The sequence below is a fragment of the Eleginops maclovinus genome, chromosome 9, assembly GCF_036324505.1.
Source record: "Eleginops maclovinus isolate JMC-PN-2008 ecotype Puerto Natales chromosome 9, JC_Emac_rtc_rv5, whole genome shotgun sequence".
Classification (NCBI taxonomy): Eukaryota; Metazoa; Chordata; class Actinopteri; order Perciformes; family Eleginopidae; genus Eleginops; species Eleginops maclovinus.
This window is the reverse complement of record NC_086357.1, coordinates 24235180-24255753: the sequence shown is the minus strand read 5'-3', so window position 1 is coordinate 24255753 and position 20574 is coordinate 24235180. Positions and strand designations below refer to the sequence as shown.

The following is a 20574-nucleotide window of genomic DNA, read 5'->3' as shown; positions in this document are numbered from 1 at the left end:
CCCCAGTTAAACAAAGCAATTGCACAACTTGAAGCAGGAATAGGTGCATTAACGATGTGCAGAAGTCATATCATAACCTCAGGTAACACATATTAATGAGTAAACATGAGCATGTATATTACTTATATGACATTAATAACTAAATGAATTAATAAAACCACAGTCTTGGATTGTATACAAATTTTATTCTCGTTTGTCTTAAAAAGCACATTTTTGTTGTGAATCGGGGCTACATTTAATCAAATTTGGTCAATTTACAGAGATTCAAAACTTCATTCTTGATTTCTTTTTTAAGTTGATTGCTTCACGAATCAAAATTGAACAAAAACAAAATAGCTTATGAACTGTACAATCAAATCTCAAGGTAGAAAGGAAGGTGACTTGAGAGTAAATGTTGATGGTGTGTACGAGAACACCGATGTGTTCTCCGTCTTTATGTTTCCCTGTCGATCTCTACGGTGCTGAGCATTAAAGGCAAGAAGCCCCCAAAAAATCTTTAAAATGAAAAACATTTGAGCTTATGTTTCTGTGAAGCATATGGTTAGCATATGTCTTCTTCCAGCAGGATACCAGCGCAGGGATGTCATCAAACATTTCAATAAGTGGGTTAAAGCTTGCTATGAAGCAGAGTAAAAGCCTTTGACAGCACGTATCTTTTGAATGTAGGCCAGAGAGTATGAGAGGGGCAATGACAATAGAATAAAATAAAAATGATATGACATCTAGCTACAAATAAATACCACAGATAGAAAATATAACAAAATATTTTTGCTTAAAGTCGGGTGTAATTACAAACATAAATACTTGATTATTTATTCTAGTGATTATAAAGGCAGTACAGTGAATAACAAAGATGCTATGGTGCCTATTGGTGACCAGGAGCCTGCAGGAAGAACAATACAAGTCTGGAGGAGACTACCCTAATAGCTTTCTCACACACACTCACACACACACACACACACACACACACACACACACACACACACACACACACACACACACACACACACACACACACACACACACACACACACACACACACACACACACACACACACACACACACACACACACACACACACACACACAAATGCATCCACACACTCCATTCCTAAACACACACACTCTCCAGACTCCATTATCTATTCCTCTCAGGCTGCACCAGTCCCACGTCTCTCTTCTCTTTCCATTCACTAGCATATTCACAAATAATGTACAATTTGGAGGCGAGTATGGCTTCACTCAGACAGCGTTTCTGTGGACGACAAGAAAACAAGACACACTTTAATTAAACGTTTAACTTCAATGAACAATATAAATGTGTAATCACCTGTGGATGTTATTCTAACTTAAACAATAATACAGAGGACAGAGTCATATACCTGCAAGTAACTACCCATGAACGGTATCGAAAGTCCTGACTGGATAATATAGGTACTGTAGTTTATTTTGAGTCATGCCACACACATCCACCTGCAGCCATAATGACTGAATAGAGCACCAATGTTTATTCCTCTGTGTCTCAAAAAATGTACAGGGTTCCTACAGCTTAATATAAGTTATATTTTTTTTTGCCACTTGTATTTAAATTAGATTTTTTTTTAAATAGTTTTCAAAAAATATTAAAACATTGACTTCATTTATTAATTAAGGCCATATTATTATTGGTATTATTCTTATTCTTAATAATTAAATGCATTTTAAGACATGTTAGGGATATGCAGTAACCCGGTTTAAAGGAATGATGAGAGCTACAGACAGGATGGAGATCTCCGGAAGTATTGAGAGAAAGACTGATGTGATGTCAGTTTAGATATTTCACAGGATTTGTTTACAGAAAGAAACATATAGAAATCAAATAACCAGCATTATCCTTTAGGCAAACACACCAGAGATGTGCCAGAGGTCTCATTATATATATTTGGCAGCTCCTACCATCGCTCAGGGGTGTTTTTTGTGTCCAGTGTGGGTAGCTGGGTTTCTGCCGGCAGGAGCACCTTCTGCTCTACGTTCGCCCCACCTTCAGGGAGGTCAAAATGGTCTCCTCCCTCAGCATCAGCGAGGAAATGCTCCGAGTCCGGGTCGTATTCATAGGAGTAGTAGGACACCTCTGCCATGGACCCCTGCTCCTCTTCACCTGCAGAGATCAGAGACCGGGGTTAAAACGGAGACACATTACACGTAAAAATCAGGCCTTTATCAGGAAGCCGTTAATAAATATCTGATATAGCCTACAATGAATATAGTTGCATTCAGAGCAAATAACTGGGGTCATGGATACATGGATTTGTAAAGCTTATGGAGGGATGTTGTTACATATAGGTCTCTGTTTTGTCTGTTCTCGCACAAGAACATACATGCATGAGAATGATCCGATGCACATTCCTGCTGAATAGTCTTATTCTGTTCCACTGATCTGCAGGTGGCGATAACACACAGAGAAATAAAAGAATGCGGTATGGGGGAAGGAAAAGGAAGTTACAGTAAAACACTTTTTAGGGGAAATCAGCTTTTTAGATGTTTTATGAGGTAGGAAACACATACAACATTTTTTGTAGACCTCCGAAATTCTTTGGTGATTAACACTTTATGAAAACGTTAACATCCTGTACATCTGTAGTGTAGCAGTACTCCCTCACAGACAGTAGGGGTCCCTCCATGCTTGAAATGTTGTTTACTCACAGAGCATGCTACTTTGGACTCCGATGTTTCTTTTTAAATGTGTAAGCATGTTAAGTATAAGTCCACTATAATCATATCTTGCACCTTATGGTGGAGTCCAAACACACACACACACACACACACACACACACACACACACACACACACACACACACACACACACACACACACACACACACACACACACACACACACACACACGCACACGCACACACTCAAAAAAAGAGTATGCACACATTTGATTCTTGAATAAAAAGTGACTCCAGCGCAGGCATCTGTAGGATAACCGTCTGTGTTTCTATATAATGTATGATGTCCTCCGGTTGTAGTTCACTAATGAGACAAGTCTGCACAGGGAAGCTAATTCCAGAGCTTCAGCTTCCTCCGCGGTTCCAATGGAAAGTGTCAGATCCTTGGCAGCGCGCGCCTTCACCTATTACACTCTCGGTGCACTTAGCGGGCATGTCGTCAACAATCTAATGGTTTACAATGACTGTGTTTTTACAGCACTAATTCAATCTAATCACCCCTGGTTTATCTTATTGAGGTGAGAGTGTGTCTGTGTGGGAGAATGTGCCTGTGTGAGCATGCAATAATATATATGTGTGTGTGTGTGTGTGTGTGTGTGTGTGTGTGTGTGTGTGTGTGTGTGTGTGTGTGTGTGTGTGTGTGTGTGTGTGTGTGTGTGTGTATATACATATATGTATGTGTGTGTGTTAGTGCATTCCTGTGGTGAGTGTGAAGCGTTAGCTTTTGTACTACAGAGACCTTTGACTGAGAGCAGCTTTGTGAGGTGCTGCTAACGGGAGCTGCAGGCTGGGAAACAAGTCAGTGCAGGCTGTGCCACATCACACACACACACACACACACACACACACACACACACACACACACACACACACACACACACACACACACACACACACACACACCACACACACACACACACACACACACACACACACACACACACACACACACACACACACAGGGTGCATGTACAGTACGCACTCTTCAGCTACTTGTGAATGACCGCAGTGGCTTTTCTTGTGTTTTTGTTGGCAAATGCACCACAGCTACATCCTCCCTCCACACGCAGACAAACATCCTATCAGGAATTCTCTGGCTGCCTCTGTGGAAGTGGCAGCTGATCTTCATGGCAGAGCTACAATCGAGCCGGCAGTGTGAAACCCATCCACCTATTTATCACAGCGATCGCAGACATGATGTGGTGGCAGGGGAATGTGCAGCCACACACCCCATCTACGTATCTACTTTCCTCTGCTTTCTTCTCATCCTGCCTCTCCTTTTACGTTGCTCTTTTTTCTTTCATCTTGCTTCCCGCTCATCAATCTTTGACTATCTTTCCCCCCCTCCCTGCCTTTCTCTTCTGTTCACACCCCCGCACACACCCTTTCATCTCCTTGTCTCTCACTTTTTCTTCTTTCTGCCCTTGTGGACAGAAAAAACCCCACACACAATTCACTAAAACAACACAGGACATGTCGGAAGTCTCGACTCTCTCCATTGACCAGGCAAAGATTCCCAGATAGACTTTTAATGGATGAGATACGGATATGATTTAGAGAACAAAAAGAGAGTTTCTGTCTGGTTCCTGAATCAAACAAACAAAGTTTATATAGTGGTTAGATTTTCCAACTGGTTCGGTTCGCCTTCACCAAAACAATAAATCAATTGGTCTAGAAATTGTAATGTTGCTGGACATTTTTGATTATTGGTCATACAGTTGGATACTTGTAGGACTAAAACAGTTGCCCCGCTGGAGACCGTGGTAATGTGTTTTCCTAAGCTGTGACAAAAGTGTGCAGATTTAGCATTAAATTGTTAAATTTGACTCTGTCAGCTGGCTCACTTTCTATTTCCACCATGCTTTAATTCTACACTTGAGGATTGAAGGACCTCAGAGTGCACCAGCTAATTAGTGTCTCATTTGTGGTGTGACAAACAGTTTATTAACTGCTTAACCAATTCAATTACACATACTAAGACCATTGAGGTTACGGATTCAGAAAGTGTCCATACTAGAAATCAGGAAGACCAGAGTTCACTTAAAGGGGTCCAAATGGCTCCTTTGAGGGCGGACTGCGGAGCGTTTGTTTAGTTCGCACCAGAGTCAGCATGATCACAGATCCAATCTAACTGTACCACGGGGGGTACATATATTCCTGGTTTAACAAGGCTGGTACGAATGGCCTTTAGAACATGTGTATTAACCCCCATAGTGGGCATAGAGATAGAGGGGAGACAGACAGTAATGCAAAGCTGTGTGTGAGTAGGGGAAAGGTGTGTTTGAGGAAATTACCTGTGTGTACCGGCATGGAAGGCTGCTCAGTTTCCTGGGTTACTATTGGCTGCCTGTCCTCCACCGTGGTCTCCACTGGAAACACAAACACACACACGTTGGATGATTCACGTTTATGTGGCTACCACAGCCACTAAATAAACTAGTAATGAATTCAACAGAGTTTCAGTGTTGCATAATGTAAGTACTGCCCAGAAGCATTATCCACCCCACTGAGCAACACTTTATTGGCAAAACAATGATGTACACTCAGTCCCAACAAGATTAAAATGTTCCCAAAAATAGCAGGGGCCAAACTGTGGCCAGAAGGGGCTGTGTGGAAACAAATTGTATCTTTTTCCTTTTCTAAACTGGGAAACGGTGGCATGAATCTCCCCCATGCAACCATACACAAACAAACAAGGTCGGGGAGCTCTAAACAAACATATGACTCTTTTGATGTTCTGCAGCATGAACCACTTGGCACAAACCGAGGTCTTTTCCCACCAAAGTTTTGTCTATGCCTTTTTTTTCCAATCCGCTCCACAACATGAAGGCTGCTTTGTTGTTGGGCTGTGCGTCGGAAAGGAATGTGACAAGGATTTCAAAGGGCTGGACAAAAGCACTCTGTCATTTGGAGAGAGCCCTGTAATACAGCAGAGAGCGAAAAGAGTGTGGGGGGGCAGGGGGGTGGGGGGGCACGGCGGGTAGCTCTCCTCAGAAAACTCAACCAGTAATCAGCTCAACACCTGAACAGCTGTTTCTACCGCTCCGACCGTGGCACACACAGATGAGCAAAGACGCACGTGCGTGTTTAAAGACACACATATAGATGCGTGCATAATGGACATGTGGATGATTACACACACACACACACACACACACACACACACACACACACACACACACACACACACACACACACACACACACACACGTCTAGTTTATCAGAAAATCAAACAACTGTCCAGTGTGTAGATTTAGCCCTATCCATTGGTTGAAAATGGATGTAATATTCATAACTTTGTATTTAGAAGCGTTTAATCACCTGATACTCATTGTGATTTTGTTAGCTTTGTATGAACCCTTTTAATGTACATAGGAAGCATGATTTCTGATATAGCCTGCCATGCTGCACCACCACGTTCCTACAGTATTGAAGGAAAGACAAATCAAACACTGACTCTAGAGAAGGTCTTTTACATGTCTTGCTTGAAAGCCACAGTATGTTCTTTACACACTTTGAAAGGGAGGATTGAGAGGAGGGGTATTGAATTGATTGCAAACGATGCTGAAAGAACTGATGAGTCAATCTCCGACATGCTGGCCCCTCTTTCCACAAACTATGTGGTCGATTAATCATGTAAGAAGAGAACACCCATCATTCATCATGCTTACTCTAGTCGATCGACTTTTTCTGCAACTGGCAGACCTTTTTTTAATCACTCAAAAAAGCATAGATATGATCGGAGATCCGGGTGAGTGATTGAGGGAGACTGACTAGTTGTGAGGTCATGTGATGTGCGATGAGAGAGCTCTTACTGTGAGGACACTGGGACAGGGGAACCTGCTTGATGCGTGTCCCGTTTCGACAGGCAAACACCTCCATCTGACACTGGTTCTGGTAGAGCTGACCGTCTGACCCACATACCGGCTCCCCGTCGTAACCACAGTCCCTGTAGCAAGTGCAGCGCTCAAACTGCTCCTCCTCCAGGCAGCCAAACACATTGTTGCACTGGTTTGCCTGCACAAAACCTGCAGGAAAAAAGTGCTTTGTAAGAGACTGATGAAAGTGGGGTGTCCATGAATCATTCAGGATGCAGCAGGAGTCTCACCTATCCACTGATTGGTTGAACTTTCCACCTCGTTGCATGTGGGCCCGTCACACAGCTCCCGAGCTAGCGGGCTGCTCTCACTAACGTTGTAGAAACGGGTGGCTTCAAAGGCTGCATGAAAAGCACAGACCCACACCAACACGTTCACACATCCACACACACACAAAAAACAATGATGACACTTACCAAAACTATGTCATAAATTTGAAAAGAAAATCCAATTTCCACAGGAAAAAGAAGCCACTTCATAAATCACCAGGAGTTAGACAGTTTTCCTGCTGTGTAACTTTTTAAAGAGCAGCACTTAAAATATTCATCAGAGGCACACCTGGTTCGTAGTAGTCATAGATCTTGACCGGAACAGGCGCTGTCTTGCCCACAATGTATTCCCTGACAGCTTGAAAAGCCACACACGTCATGCACTGGCTGGGGATCTGAGGAGGGGTGTCATAACACAGAAAACATACTTAGAAAAATATCCACAAACATAATGTGCACAATAATATACATTTAAACAAACACAATTATCCCCAAACCTGTGCAAAGACAGGTATCTCCAAACATACAGCATTCCTTTAACAACAACAACTCACCTCATCAAAGTAGAACAACACTTTTCTTCCACTCAGCTCGTATCTCTTCAGACCCACTCGCTTGTCCATCAGCAGCTGTTGAGAAAGACACAATTTACATTTATGCTCAGTAAGTTAAAAAAAAAACAACTCCACTGGACCCCGTCTTAAAGATTTGACCTGGTTTAGTCCTGGAATTTGCTCGGAAAATTGTAGAATGTTGTGTGGGTGTGTGTTTTAGTATTTCCTTGGTGAGGCTCTATGATAGGAAATCTTTTCCTAAATCTTCTGTGATCCTTCTCTCTAGTTTCTAGATTTACCCTGTGGGAAATGTAACATATTTAAAGCACCATTCATCCATTTGTATAAAATAAGACTTATAGAGGCCCTTTTATGTTTTTTGGTTTCCCTTTCCTGTAGTGTGTTATATAGGTTTTAGTGTATGTAGATGGTCTGCAAAGGCTAAAATCCAAAAGCTCCTTCCCATGCCTAAAACGCCTCCATTGGACTCATGTTTCTATTTGCTAATGCTCCAACACATTGTACTGATAGGCTATATGGACGGGACATTTCTAAGCCATTGACCAATCACAACAGAGCTGGCCAGCTAACCAATCAGAGCAGACTGTGGCTCTGGTTTCAGACAGAGGGGGAAAAGAGGAGCTGCAGCACAGGCATCGCCGCTCTTCAACAATGTTGATGTGAGTTTCTGCACCATAATGATATTTATAGGCTACCCTTGCTATTGGATGCGATTTTGAAATGACATTCGTGAATAAAAAGCATATGGCTTTTAGTAAAACCAGATCAACCTTTGATTCTAACATATATGGACTACTATTGGTCATCAACATGGAACCCATTTAAAACAGTTCATCAGCACTGGACAGCTCCGTCTCATGCTAAATAGGTTTGAGTTTCATCTTTATTTAATTTCATGCTTCCCACCACATGGTATTTTAATCTCTTTTCAACTCATATAAAAAGCAGGAAACACAAGTAATGTTTTCCGTTGTGCCGTGTATGTTAGATGATGAATGCTTGTGTTGTGTATGTGTGTAATGTATTGAGTTATCATGGTGTGTGAAATGCTACAAATATGGGACAGGTGAGCTATTAACCTGATAACCAGTGGTTGTTTAAGCCTAGTTTTGTACTGAACTAAGCATGAACAGCTTGAACCAGTGTACTGAAGTGAATTTAATCAGATATGTGATTTCTTAACTCAGACGAACACTGACCAAACTTCAGTCAGTGATTGGGAATCTTTAAACTGAACTGAACAATTCAAATAAGAGGTGATTTTTCGAATTCATTCCTTCTAGTACCTACACCCCACCGTCAAGAGTCCACATGGTCCGCATTTGAATCTGTCTGCCACAACTGGAATGCAAACCATATGGACTCTACCATGACACGACTGCTGGGTGGAAAATGTAAAAGGTTACCAATCATGGACTCAGCTGAAATCAACAAGAGGTCATAGCTTTCCTCTTGGACTAGTGATCAGTTTTATATCCTCTGCAGATTTAGTGAACCTTGTGTTGAAACGTATAGTTGGGTCACAGATGCATGAGCATATCTGAGTTTATGAATGAGTAATGGGGAAGCTGTTTACTACAAATTTGAGTGTGTGCATAGAGAGCCAGCAGAGTTAATTCCCCCCACGGGAGATTTTTCATTCTGTCAAAGGTGGCAGCCTCTGGACAGCAGGGGTTTATGAGGTGCTCAGCCTGAGCTGGCGCCACCGAGACACTGACACACACACTCTCTCTCTCCCTACACACACTACACAATTGGTCTCTGTGTTTACAGAAGCATTGTTTGTCTATCTAGCAACCAACATTGCCAATGAACTCCCATAGCTCTAATGCTATATCCACAGTGTGTCCTGGGTCGTTACACAAAGCTCATTATATTGGGTGATAAGAGCCCATGGCTGTGGTAGCTGCCGGTCAGTCACTGGTCTAATCATTCAAGACTGCAGCCTCGACAAGAGCAACTAGACATGACTGCAGAAGCCAAGCTTGCCACCATAAATTGAGGAATGTAAGTGGCAGTCGGGCAGGCAGCAGTAAAAGCCTGAGGGAGGCCAGCAGGGGTGTAAACTGAGCTTATTAGCCACTACAACGCAGGTCAGCTTCAACGGACACACTCACAAGACTCTAGTGTTGATGTGTGTGTGTTTATCATCTCGCCAGGTAGCCAGAGAGGTGGCTCTTTTAGAGGTGGAAGCCTGCAGACTAAAGCCCAATAACTGTCTAGTAATGAGGGACAGACTTCTGATGGGTGACTGGGGAGCTGACCTGGATCCAGCCCTTAATTTAATCATTGCTTTCTCTTGTCTCGATTAGAAAACCCATTGCACATATCACCAATCTACCCTATGTCTTTAAACAATGACAGTTAGTCAATTATCCGTCTTTTCTCTCTGTTATTTGTAACAATCCACGTGTCTCCGTAGTCTGTACCTCACAAGGACCAAAAGAGGTGCCTGTGCCCGATGGCCTCTGACCCTGAGATGTTGAAACTCTACAGGGTCTGAGCTGGTCTTCCTCTTATCATACCTAAAAAAAACACCATAAAAAGGACCCACACCTTGGTCTACCCAGCGACACACATCAAAACACATGGAGACATCCAGCTGTGTTACATGCAGGATGTATGTTACATGCTGACAAAAAGAACAAAAGAAAAGTGTAATTCTCTCGAAATACAGCAATTGTCAATATTACCCTCGTCACATTTTTCCCTTTGCCAAGGAGGTCATGTTTATGCAACTCGGAAACAGATATGATTTGTCCCGTTTGAAGGCAGTGTTTTATTCATTGTCTCAGAACAATGGAGATTATATCAGCTACTAACTTCACTCATTCCTGCTCTGAATCCTACATACAGGTACACAATACCTTCCACTGTATCACAGGAAAACTCTTGGAAAGACATACTTAAGATATAACAAAAATATCCATATCCAAAGCTATTGTGCGTTTGCTTTAAGAGATGCATCCTGTGTGGGTGTGAATGTGTACACACAGCCTGGGGTTTGCAGAGGAAACAGGAAGAGTTTGATGAATTCCATGACATACTGCTTTTTCATCAAATGGCCTCCAGATGTGCATCTGTTTCTATTTCCACCTGCCACAGTTCGGGAACTTACCTGACATACGCCTGTTTAGCAATTTGTGAGCCACTGTGACATGAGGCATTGGGTATCGATGGCCCCGGTTCATAGACTGTATAACACATGGACAAGGTGACGTAGCTTATAGGCTGAAGATTAGTCTGATTACATACCCTCTCTAGACTCTCAATATCTGCTCGAAAACCGGAAATCATGGGAACTTCGATGACGGCCATGTTGGACGACCCTGAATGGAGCCACCTGCACAGAAAGTGGAGGTCAGGATGAAAATGGGGGATTGTCAGAAGGAGAGCTGTGCATGTGTGCCAGCTTCTTCTCTTTAAAGGGGTGTGTGTGCTTTACCTGGCACAGACTTCTAAGGAGATCTGGAAGTCCATTTTGTCCTGGTGGGCTGCTGGGTCGTCGTCATCGATGGGCGCCCGCCGCTTCCTGTTCAGCTCAGAGCGATTGTCAGCGCGGCTCCGGGTGCGTGAGGACGTATGACGGGAAGACGAGGAGGGAGGCGGTGTGTGTCGCTCCTGGAAAGGCTCTTTCAGGTCCACCTTGAGCTGGAAGGCCGGCTTGGATACTGGGTCAGGTAGGTTGTAGGATACATCAATCTGCAGACAAACAGAGAACAGGGACAGTGCAGGATTAATGAAAAATAAATAAAGATGGCTTTGAAGGCTTTGTAATCATGTGACCCATCTATTAAATGAATTAAACATTACACTACATACCGTCCATCCTTTTGACATACTGTACTGTATAACCCTACACCTGCTGAATTGATGTTTACTTGTACTGCCAGTTGTTTTGTTATCTTAAATTCCTGCATTGTAAAGTTACTTCATGGTCCACTGTCAGATAAGCCTACAGTTTGTTATAATGTCGGCTATCAAAGTAGTTTTTCATGTGTTTTCCAACTATTTGGTGTATGTTGGGGCAGCCATTTGTAAAAATATAAATCAATATTTAGTTTGACGAAACAAAATGTTTTGGCAGCATCGGATGGAAACTAAGGAGTTCATCTATTGAAAACCTTTGGCCTTGTAAAGACTAGACAGACAGAAATAAATTGTAAGGCAGCACTTTAAAGCCTGAACCACAAATCATATTCACTGGACAAGAGACATGCTTCCAGTAGACTAATATTTCAGCCCGAGGATACTGACACTGCTTTGATGCTCTTTTCATATCACTAACGATTATTATTGCCTGAACTGTAATAAATAAATGAATAAATCATCCTTTGCAAAGCTACTTAATAATTATCCTGAAGCACAAGACACATCACGTACTGTACAGTCTGTCTAAATCACACACACACACACACACACACACACACACACACACACACACACACACACACACACACACACACACACACACACACACACACACACACACACACACACACACACACACACACACACACACACACACACACACAGGCAGGTCTCTTTGATTGCCCCGCTCTTGTATTTCATTAGAGCCCAGGTGCTGCTGGCCTGAGGGGCTGTCAGAGGGTGTGTTGACGCACAGAGAGGTGTTGATGGAAGGAAAGTAGAGAGGGAGAGAGGTGTGAATAAAGAAATTGTGTGTTTCTGTGTGTGTGTGTGTGTGTGTGTGTGTGTGTGTGTGTGTGTGTGTGTGTGTGTGTGTGTGTGTGTGTGTGTGTGTGTGTGTGTGTGTGTGTGTGTGTGTGTGTGTGGGAGGATCATGCTGAGCAGAAGATGTTTTAGAGACTGCACAGCAGAACACAACATCCGCTGAAAACGGGATTGAAAACATCTTTGATCACTTGTGCTTTTTTGTTTTAACCTTGTTTGGTTTTTGAAGCAGACCGAAGTTTAAAAATGGGGGACAGTAATGAAGAATGACTGTCTAGTGGAACGCATAGTCAAAGATAGACAGAAAGGAGGAGTGCAGCAAAACAAGATGAGATAAGATTATCCTTTATCTGTAACAGAAATAGGGGACAAAGGAAACACAGGAAAGGGCAGAAAATATAATATTTGTTATCCTTCTCTTACAATTTAGTTCCTTATACTGTGTTTATGTTTGCATCGATGTTCCAGGTTAGCAATAAACCAAATCCTGATTTTGAAGGGTACACACAGGGATAATACGAATAAAAACGTAAAAATTGTAATAAATAAAAATAAAAATGGCCACAGATCGGATTCAAACCCTAGCCCAATGCAGCAGGAGCTCTGCCTTAGTCTATGAGGCACCCTGGGAAGAATAACTGAATGATTATGCTTATAAAAGAGGTTTTTTATGCCTGTGTTAAAGAAACAAACCGCACCCTGTTCAGGGGACTTCAGATATCAACAGGAATTAAACAACAACTGGATAAACTCTACCAGATTAATCCAATTTAAAGGGAGGAATTTGGGCCTTATTGATGGGAACCGACTCTCCTTTTTATTATGGTTCTGCTTTTTCCAACACAGCAAATGTTTGTGTGAGTGTGTGCTGTGCGTCAGAGAACTGGAATACCTGCATGAGACAGCAGCCTTCTCCTTTAGCGCTGACAAAAAGGCCTGTGGGGATACTGGGGATCTGAAAAAAACAAAAAACAGAAGAGAAACAAAGAGAGTCAGAGGGGGCAGGGAGAGGTGAATGAGTCATTTATCAAGTGAATGAACGCTGTAGGCTGCTGCACTGCCACTGGTGCTTCCCTGGCTACTAACCAGCAGGCCTTAATTGCCCCCAATTAAGCTGACACCACTAATCACAGCGGAGAAACATGCCCGGCAGAGAGAACATACTGCACTCTCACCTGAACCACTCAGGCTGTCTGATGGATCACACACACACAGCGAAACACACACACAAGTGCTGACCTGACGCCCTGATCCCTGGCCACGGTGCTGCATGCCCACACTGTCAAGTTTGTGATGTGTGGGCAAGCAGGCCGATAAAAAAAAGAGCTTTAAAATCAACAGACCAACAAGGTGCTTCTGGGAAATCCAGTCCAGTTAAGCCTGGTTTGGTTTGGCAGAGTGAAAAGGTCCTGGCTACTGAACAGCCGGACATAGAAAGAGAGATTAATGTTTAATGCCAGAGTGTGGCTCTGGTGCATAATCTCTCATCAATCACTTTAATAAAGAGGGGAAAATGTCTACGTTGCATGGGGGTTTTCTCTGAGGGGAAAGCCGCCCCTGAAGTGCTGGAAATCATCAGTGGAGTTAAAGCCTAATGTTGATAAAGCGCTGTCAAACTGGAGGCGAGAGCATGGTTAATCAATTATCATGCCTCGTCTGCATCTGCTTGCCTTAAAGAAATCATGTATCACTGTTTCCATGGATGTGGTTACCTTGGCACTCTGGAGGATTTTCTGGTTGTCTCTGTTGAGTTCAAAGGTCTCCTGGAAGTCGAGGTTGGTGGAGGCCAGTGAGATCGTGAGGTTGACCCCGCCGACGTAGGACAGGATGGCGTACTCCGACAGAGCCTGCAGAGCCACACACGTGTCCTGCACAGAGGTGGAAGAAAAATGACTTTAAACTGGAGCTTTGGGATCAATAAAGTATATCTTATCTTTCGCTTTATCTTTAGTAATGTAAGCTACAGTGCTGAGATGAGGACACATTTTTCTGTGCCTAAAAACTAGAGATTAATTGCATTAGATGTTACTACAAGAGGCTAAACCAGATAGAAGAGCCAGAGAGAAGGGGCTACCTGTGTGGAGGAGAAGCCCCCCAAAGCGTTCCTCTGCTGGGACAGCCATTTGACCACAGGTAGGGCCGACGCAACATCCCCAAGCAGAGTGTACGTCAGGAGACCGTAGGCTGTCATCTCCACCTCCGCTGACACCACTGAAAACAAACAAGGGTTAGATTTAGATTTAGATTATAATCAGACAGTCTCAGATCTGTGTGGCTGCCCAAGAGGATAAAGGGAAAGAGGTATAGCTAATAACAATGTAAGTGCACTTCTTCTATCTGATAGGTTGCCAAATCGAAGAAGAAGAATCGGAGGATGAAACCCTCTTTATTTGTCACATACATGCACACAGCAGAGCACACACAGTGAAATTGGTCCTCTGCATTTAACCCATCCTAGTACTAGGAGCAGTGGGCAGCTATTGTGCAGCGCCCGGGGAGCAATGGGGAGGGGGGGATTGGAGGTGTCCGGTGCCTTGCTCAAGGGCACCACAGCAGGGCCTAGGAGGTGAACTGGGACCTCTCCAAGTAGCAGTCCACCTTCCATATTTTCAAGTCTGTTCGGGGACTTGAACTGGCGACCCTACGATTGCCAGTCCAAGCCCCTACTGACTGAGCCACTGCTGGTCAAATCCTGACAAATCAGGATCAGAATTCAATTAAATAGTAATACCTGACTGAGAGAGGCCATCACTGAAGCCCATGAAGGTGTCCTCATCTGTCATAGTGCTGCCTGTCAGACTCCAGTGGGTGAGTCCATCTACAAAAATAAACAGTGGGATAAAGATTAGTGAGTCATTGTACCAATATCCTAATATCTGAATCCATCTACCAAGCCCCGTGCCTTCATTGTACTATAATTGTGATGTAGGAAAGAACATTTCTTGTTCTGCTAAACTCTGTCAACTCAGCCAAAACTTGCATAAAGTTGTAGTCATGAGGAAGGGAAGGAAACAGCCGAAGGAAACAGACAACGAGATAAGAAACAGAGGGGGAAATGGAGGAGTGGATTAACTGCTGCTGAACACTTCAGCAGCTTATTTCACAGTCACTTCTGTGTTTAATATAGATGTGAAGGAATGAGTCCTAAAACTATTTCAGGTTCCCTTGTCTCTAGGTACATTTATTTCATTAGTTTTCAGTTAAATGCCTGAAATAAAGTCTGTGGTTAACACAAGCTAAAGATATGTCCTACTACAAAAAACACATCAATAATTGCCCCACTTGGAACGTCTAATATTGTGTGTGTCCGACTCAATGAGCCTCCGGTTACTGTGTGAGTCTCACAGTGTTGGTTTTGGCAGTACCTTGTGTGATGGCCATGTGGTTGAGGCGGCGCAGGGCCAGCGGGGCGTAGGGGCTGCGCAGCAGAGCCATGGCATACGCAGACAGCGCCGTGGTATACGGGTCGTCTGCAGAGTACGTGTTGCTCTCCAGGAAGTCCTTTGCTTTGGCCACTGCCACCTTCTCCTCCTGGACCAGAAAGGACAGCGGAAAAACAAATGAACAAAAGTGTCTAAATAGATTTCCAGACATTGCGAAGGTGGACTTTTTTAGATGGGATAACTATGGGTGATGACCTGCTGTTTTAATTGTTGTTTTAAGTATATTTTACCCCAGAAAATGATTACCATTCGATCCTTAACTCAAAGTTATAGCTGTCCCGCAATGCAAGACACAACTGAAATAAAGCAGTGAATCTCAGCTGATAAAACGGCGGCGTCATTGCTCCACGGACAAAAAAAGGAAAGAAAAACAAACAATCTTGTACTCAGGAGTTGTGTTTTCAACATGTTTCAATAAATAAATAATATAACATTGATTTGCTACACAATAACTGTCAAAAATATGCAATCAAAAGTGTATATTTTATTGAATACATAAGAAAATGTAGTGTGTGTGGATTTTTTTCTACAGTTCTGACTTTTTTCTTTTATTGTTTTTTGTATTATCTGCTGCAGCAACCTGATTTCCCCACTGGGATCATCAGATATGCTTCTTACATGACATGAACTTTGGCATACCTTTTCTCACCACACATGTAAACACACACACTTACACAGTCATTGTCACCATTATCTTCTCTATCGTTGTTCAGCTGTTAAAAGGCTGCCCTGTCCAAACTCACAACTGCTTCTGCTCAGTTGCGGTTTCTGAACAAACATTCATTTTGTCCCTTAAAAAGTTGAGTTTCATTTCATGCAGATGTGACCTTCCCTCTCATCCCTGAGATGATAGGCCTCCAGAGCCACTCACTGTAATTGCAGCAGTCATCTTTTAATTAAGTGAAATTGGAGGGGGGTTGAAGGTTCTGCTTTGATGTTAAGGATACCTTTTCACTTTTTATCAGTTGTAAAAGGAATGACTCTCAGAAGAAGCCCTTTGGGGTAGATAGCAGAGGAAAGGGGGGAGGGCGGGGGGGCAGCTGGATGTACGGGAGCCAGTGAGAGGAAACGCTAAAATATTGTGGACAAGAGAGCACGCAAAAAATCTTTAAACTTTAAAGGCTTTTTAAATTGCCAGGGTACGCAATACATGCTGAGGATGATTTCACGAGGTTGTAACTCTTCCTTTCCTTCAAGCGATTGAACAGCACACCCGCAGATGTTTAATTGTTGAGGATGGCTATTAGAGAAAGAGTAAAGAGTAAAAATAAAAAACAGATAGAAAAGCAGGAAACACAGAGGCATGGAGGAATGCAATCGAGGTAGCTTTCACGGATTTAATTGTCTCTGCACGTCAGCCTAAATGTTTTCATGTAGTCTGAAATGTAGATATTAGATCAGAGGCACTGGGGCATAACAAATATGAGCCGGCTGAATGCCAGCTCATCCATCTTCACAACTATCAGGAATGCAGTGATAGGTCCACACAAGACCTGCTCTTACACTCACAGCAGGCTGGTGGGATGTGCTGCAAAATGTAAAGTGGGACGGATGACTGAAACTCTTGCCCCTATTTCCCGCTGACATCATGAATTCATTTACTCTTCTTATTTACTGGAGTACATTTACTTTACAAGGTACTTTTTTTGAGTATTAAAATCTTCTGCCACTGCATACTACTCCTACACTTCAGAGGAATTTGTTTTAAATGGTATTTGGGGTTTTCCGTTACCTGTAGTGTGTTATATAGGTTAGTATGCATGTAAATGGTCTGCAAAGGCTAAAATTCCTGTGTTCCCTCGAGAAGATTCTCTACCACACATTTCCCCCCCGGGCCTGTAACGCCTCCATTTGACTCCTTTGTTTACTTCAATAACGTAGTCACATCGCTATGTAACACTCGCCCTTCTATTTTCTAGCGCTCCAACACATTGTACGTGATAGGCTAGGGGCGGGACATCTCTAATCTTGGCAGTTGACCAATCATAATAGAGCAGGCCAGCTAACCAATCAGAGCGGACTGGGCTCTGGTTTCAGACAAAGGGTGAAAAGAGGAGCTGCAGCACAGGCAGTATGAGAAAGATAAAGAGCTTTTTGAATTAAAGTGTGTAAACGTGTCACAGAAGAAGCACAAAATACAAATATGAACCTGCAAATGACCATAGCAGGGCCCCTTTAAACGCACTTTAGCTCATGGTCGTGATGGAGTAACGCAGACTGCAGTGACATGCTGTTTTGTTGGATTGTTTACCTCTGTGCTTATCCCTGTCTCTAAGAGAGCTGCCACCACATAGGCTGTGAGGGAAATCTTCCCATGGATCCCTCCCTGTGGACAAATGCACACATTTGTTTTAAGTTAATTTCATGCCATAGAATCCTTCATAACTCAAAGAAGTCTGGAGAATATTTTACCTGCAGGTCTTTGTTGAGGATGCGTCCCATGGCGGGGAAGGAGCCATCGTCTCGCTGATGTTTGATGAGCCAGGACTTGGCTGCAAGTAGCTCCTCGGGGTCAATGAAGATGAAACCACGAGACTGAGCAAAGGACTTTAGCACAAATGCCGTCAACCTAGTAGAAAAAGAGATGGAGGTGGATTGGTGAGATGGATAAAGACTTTCAATCCGTCAACATGGGAAGACAGGGGCTGAAAGAGAAGGCTGTTGATGGAGGGATGTTTTATCAAAGATAGAACAAGAACAAACTGGTATGTATAGATCCATCTGAAGGAAAAGAAAGAAGAGTGAAGAGGGGTACGGCAGAGTTTGATCACCGCTACAGGATCCACCAGCTGTGCTCTTGTGAAATCCGACATATATTCCTGCATGTACTGTAAGTCCCAAAAGCTTTCCGCAACTTATACAAAACACAAATCCCAGGGACGAAGGTTGCGAGTCTGACCGGCCTGGAGGTGCAGTTTATGAGCCGTGGTATTAGTGGGCCATGGTGGAGAAGGACCAGGGGAACCACGGAGAAAAAGGCCAAGGTCAGCCCTGGGGGACAACGGCTGAGCTAATAAACACACACTCATCCATAAACAACAGACCTCCCGGTAGTGATCCCAAGAGGCAGGCTTGGGCCAACAACTCCTCAGTGACAGTGAGACATTCCTTAACAGCACCCCTGAACACAACCGACTCATAGGATGATCTGCTTACCATAAAAAGAAAGAAACAAGAGATGGATATGAGGAAATAAACAAACAGGTTTTACTTTCTGGTAGTGAGAGCACAATCCAAGAAAGAGCATCAGGGGAGATGGGTAGGAAAAAGGACACTTTGCTCATATAAAGAGAAACACTAAATCTTCCCTTGCTGGATGTTATTCATCCCCGAAGACAGAACTAGGAATAAAGCTGCAAGCCTGATGGAATTTCTATCTTGTTAAGTAACATTGTGTCACTGGCTTTGAATGTCAGGCCCCAGGGAAAGGTAATGGAGAGTGTAAATAGGATTTAGTTTCAGAATGAAGGAAGCACTAGAGATGCTCACTTCCTACCCTCTCCAAATTCTCCCACCTCCTTATTCTTCCTCCTGTTCCTGAGTTTCCTCTCTGGGCTACGCTTATCCAGCTCAATACTTCAAAGGGTAGATCCAAAGGTCAACAGAACACATTACATATGAGTGTTAAATAATAATGGTTTACAAGTTAAATAGGGATGTTACGAGTAGGACTTTTTGAGAATTTGTTACCTTACAAGTTTTGTGCTTTCATATATTGAGAAGTTGGGAGTGTGTCCGTATTAAAAGCATTAGGGTTAGGGTGGAGGTGTGTCAAGACCATCAGCGTGCTTAGAGACACAATCAAAAGATGTTAATAGATGCAAGTCAGGCATCCATCCGAGACAAATTGGTTTAATTTGAGCAAAGAATTTGTATGAAGCTGTATTGCAGAAGCGTATTTTCCTTGAGATTTTTCGACAGAACGAAAAGAAATCAACACTTGGACAAAAGTTAGCAAAGTAAGATTAAACTCTGCTTAGCTTTGTGCTATCTTTTTGGGGTTGAGGGTACACAAGTTGTGAAATACTCCAGAAAATAAGCAGTATTTGCACAACTAATGGGAGGCAAAAATCTGCTCCACGTTTGAGCTGAACTCACCTTTAGGAGCAGCATGCCTTGGAGCTAATGAAGCTGAAATGATGGATCAGGAGCTGCTGCTGATACTTTTGCAACTAAACTAAGAAAAGACACCAGGAAACTGTTAGCAAGTGTCTGCCTGTGGATGATCAACGCTCTTTTACCATTGTAAGGATAGGTCTATCATTTTATAATTGGTTTCTAAGGATTGATTTAGCAGGCAGCTGTGGATGATAGGTTTGTGACATGCCCTCTTCTTTTTTGACCGTGCACATTGACTATAGAAAGCTGTATTTTGACATTACATACCTATGCAATGAGGCTGAAGCTACATCATAGGAAAGAGAGATACATGGGCTTGTCATTTTGGCACCGGACTGGAAACAGATATTACAGTATGTTAATACACCAGCAGATATCAGTTCTTACAATCTCTGGTATTCAGCCCCCAAAACCCGCTAACACTGTCAGATCAGTCTTTGGGCAGACACAAATGCCATGCCAGTCGTAACATGTACAGCCAAGCTCTGAGACTGCCAGAGAAAATGAAAAATAATATAATAATTAAAGGAAGGTAAAACTCCGGCTTTCTCTCGCAGCTATAAGATGGACACTTTGGGGCCTCCTGTATTAATAAAATGTAGAGTTGAGGATGAGGAAGGACAGCAGGGGGCTGGGATGTTGTTTGTATTGAGATTAAGTTTAAAGATGGAAAGAACATTACACAATCCAAAAGTGTGCGTTTAAAAGAAAGAGCTATTCCCCCCCAAAAATCCCCTTTACTGTAGTGTGTTCGAGTGTTCACATCCGTAACACAGTGACATCACTACATACACTACATGCTTCTATTTGCTAGTGCTCCAACACATTGTCCGTGATAGGCTAAGGGGTGGGCACAGCACAGGCAGTATGGGAACATAAAGAGC

General features: G+C 43.0%; 1 protein-coding gene across 1 annotated transcript in view; it reads right to left on the bottom strand.

Annotated features, from left to right (window-relative positions):
• Positions 1–165: 165 nt before the first annotated feature.
• The window catches only part of cpamd8 (C3 and PZP like alpha-2-macroglobulin domain containing 8), a 45927-nt gene continuing 25518 nt past the window's right edge, over positions 166–20574 (bottom strand). Inside the window, exons 29-44 of the mRNA XM_063892167.1 lie at positions 17984–18140; positions 17823–17897; positions 15494–15659; positions 14860–14946; positions 14203–14339; positions 13841–13996; positions 13021–13083; positions 10879–11135; positions 10689–10776; positions 7413–7487; positions 7148–7253; positions 6820–6930; positions 6527–6739; positions 5006–5080; positions 1936–2137; positions 166–1255 (exon numbers count right to left, since the gene is read on the bottom strand). Of these exons, the coding sequence (XP_063748237.1) occupies position 1255; positions 1936–2137; positions 5006–5080; positions 6527–6739; positions 6820–6930; positions 7148–7253; positions 7413–7487; positions 10689–10776; positions 10879–11135; positions 13021–13083; positions 13841–13996; positions 14203–14339; positions 14860–14946; positions 15494–15659; positions 17823–17897; positions 17984–18140 (1969 nt within the window). The 3' untranslated portion in view covers positions 166–1254. The remainder of the gene's footprint in view (positions 1256–1935; positions 2138–5005; positions 5081–6526; positions 6740–6819; positions 6931–7147; positions 7254–7412; positions 7488–10688; positions 10777–10878; positions 11136–13020; positions 13084–13840; positions 13997–14202; positions 14340–14859; positions 14947–15493; positions 15660–17822; positions 17898–17983; positions 18141–20574) is intronic.